This window comes from Ammodytes marinus (genome assembly GCF_949987685.1).
Source record: "Ammodytes marinus genome assembly, chromosome: 8".
Classification (NCBI taxonomy): domain Eukaryota; kingdom Metazoa; phylum Chordata; class Actinopteri; order Uranoscopiformes; family Ammodytidae; genus Ammodytes; species Ammodytes marinus.
In genome coordinates, this window is record NC_137212.1 from 4,052,900 (window position 1) to 4,055,399 (window position 2,500).

The 2,500-nt window shown below is 35.9% G+C and overlaps 1 protein-coding gene across 1 annotated transcript in view; it reads right to left on the minus strand.

Moving 5' to 3' along the window:
• Window positions 1–2,500, minus strand: part of fcho1 (FCH and mu domain containing endocytic adaptor 1) — a 55,237-nt gene that overhangs the window by 24,001 nt on the left and 28,736 nt on the right. Inside the window, exon 4 of the mRNA XM_080032382.1 lies at window positions 647–721. Within this exon, the coding sequence (XP_079888508.1) occupies window positions 647–721 (75 nt within the window). The remainder of the gene's footprint in view (window positions 1–646; window positions 722–2,500) is intronic.

The following is a 2,500-nucleotide window of genomic DNA, read 5'->3' on the forward strand; positions in this document are numbered from 1 at the left end:
TAATTAATATTATTTATAATTAAGTGTAACACTGTGGACATGTTGTAACACTAGTTTTCCAAGACTTTTGTCGAACAAAAAACTAAAATATTTTAACATTTTCCAGTAAAAGTTTTTAAAATTCTAGTGCACCTACAAACAACAGTCAAAAGAGAATATTAACATAAAAACATAGAAATCCATTCATGTATGTAATGATATGGTCATATAAAAGACAAACTATGTATTGAACTATATAGGTTAAATGACGGTGAGGATATTTTTTTAAAATCATAAATCTGGACATTTGGTGAAGCAGATGGTGTTCATACATATATAATACAGAGCCATATGACCATTCCCTTCATTATTACATTGACGAAGCACCAACATTTTAAATTCAACTTAAACCCCTTTAAAAAGATGCTCCGAGGAACTTCAAGTTTTTGTTCATTCTAGCGCCCCCTTTGGACAAAAACGGTAGAGTTTTTACTACGCCAGCTGTTGTTCCTGGGCGAGCGTATACCCATGACAAAGGCATTGAGAAAAACTACGTAAAAATACTATTCTTTGCACTGATGGTCTTGTTTGCTACATGTTATTCTAAATTAAACCTTAAGCCCTTAAGTGTGAAGTTGCTTTAGTGAGTTTTCATGGCTCTACTCACCCCTGTGGACTCCCGTTGCTGGCCATCTTTGCCAGTTTGCTCATAGACTTGGAGTAGGTCTCCTCTATGGCAGCACTGCAAAACAAACAAAACATGTTAATCATTTTAATTCATTACATAGGCTACAATAACAGTAATTCAGGGCTGACAAAGAAGACTTAAGTATCAAACGTACATAATTAAAAAAAATTATCGTCCAAGTTGCCTTTAATACGACAAGAAGAGTGATGGTCTGTGCATTTTTTATAAGGTTAATTTTCCAATACTCAAGAGACCAATACCTACAAACCCTCTTACAGCTGTTTATGGTATGCAGTCTGTTAATGGGAGAATATTTTACTTTTGTATAATGAATAATGTTTTTCTGTATTGTGAAAAATCAATAAACAGAAGTAGTTTTAAAAAAATATAAAATGTTCGGTTGTTTATTTCATTTCATCCTTTATTTTTGTGTTCCTTTTTTCATGTGTGTATGTTTCTCTGAAAAATCAGTTGGAATGTCCGAACGGGAGCCATAGATACAAACTGTTGTGATCTAGTACAGTACCACTTGATGATGTCATATTAAACACTGCACCTTTGAATAAAGTTTTTTTTTTTTTTTTTTTGTAAATGTTCATTTTCCCGGAATAGACTTGAGACTGATGAGTTATGCACTCCAATAGCACTTCTACACAACACCATTGCCTCTTGCTAATGGCCTCGTATGTTATGTTTCAATCTAGCTTAATAACTTCGGCCCAACATCCAGGAAGTGTTGCTACGGTGAGATGAAGATGCATTTTTTAAATCAGAGCTGGATGGATGCTGCAATAGAAGACTCATTTAAATGATGAATGGACCTGTTCTGAAAAGGCCGGGTATGAAACTTTAATAACCATCTGTAGAGCCTGAAGAGAAAAGCATTGATCCAAATATCCTTAAGGGGGTGGGACACACACACACACACACACACACACACACACACACACACACACACACACACACACACACACACACACACACACACACACACACACACACACACACACACACACACACACACACACACACACACACACACACACACACACACACACACACACACACACACACACACACACACACACACACACACACACACACACAACAACCACTTGAGAAGCACTGAGAGCCATTTACATACAGACTAGGAGATTCTGTTGTAACTTGGAACTCAAATTGGATCCTAAAAAGGGTGAAGAAATATTCAAATTTGAAATAAAATGTATGTATTTTACATTATGTTTTGACATCATTTCTAAAGAGACCAGTCTGTATTTTTCTTAAATCTTCATCTCTACATTACTTTATTGAAAATGCTCTTAATGACAATTTTTTTTTTCGGAATTTGGGTAGAAATGTTGTCAGCAGTTTAAAGTATACAACCAAAATGTTGTTCATTCTACTTAAACATAAGCCTATGAATAGTAAACCAAGAGACACAAGAGAACTACTTTTTAGACAAGTGAAAATGTATCATAACAATAGCCTTTTCTCAACCTAATCTTTTACAAACAGTCTATGGATAATATATATAACACAGTATTTCACCCACAGTGGCCGTACTTTATTTCCTGTCTCTTAAATTTGTTACGTGCTGCTGTCCTAACAGATAAGTGAATTACCCTGTGAGGAATGTGCACAGGCGCTCTGAATCAATGTGGGGATTAAATCACCGGTCTGACAGTGTGTGTGTGTGTGTGTGTGTGTGTGTGTGTGTGTGTGTGTGTGTGTGTGTGTGTGTGTGTGTGTGTGTGTGTGTGTGTGTGTGTGTGTGCGTTCATTACTCTACTCAATTTAATCACTGTTCATCACTGATTAGAAGACAGAGTG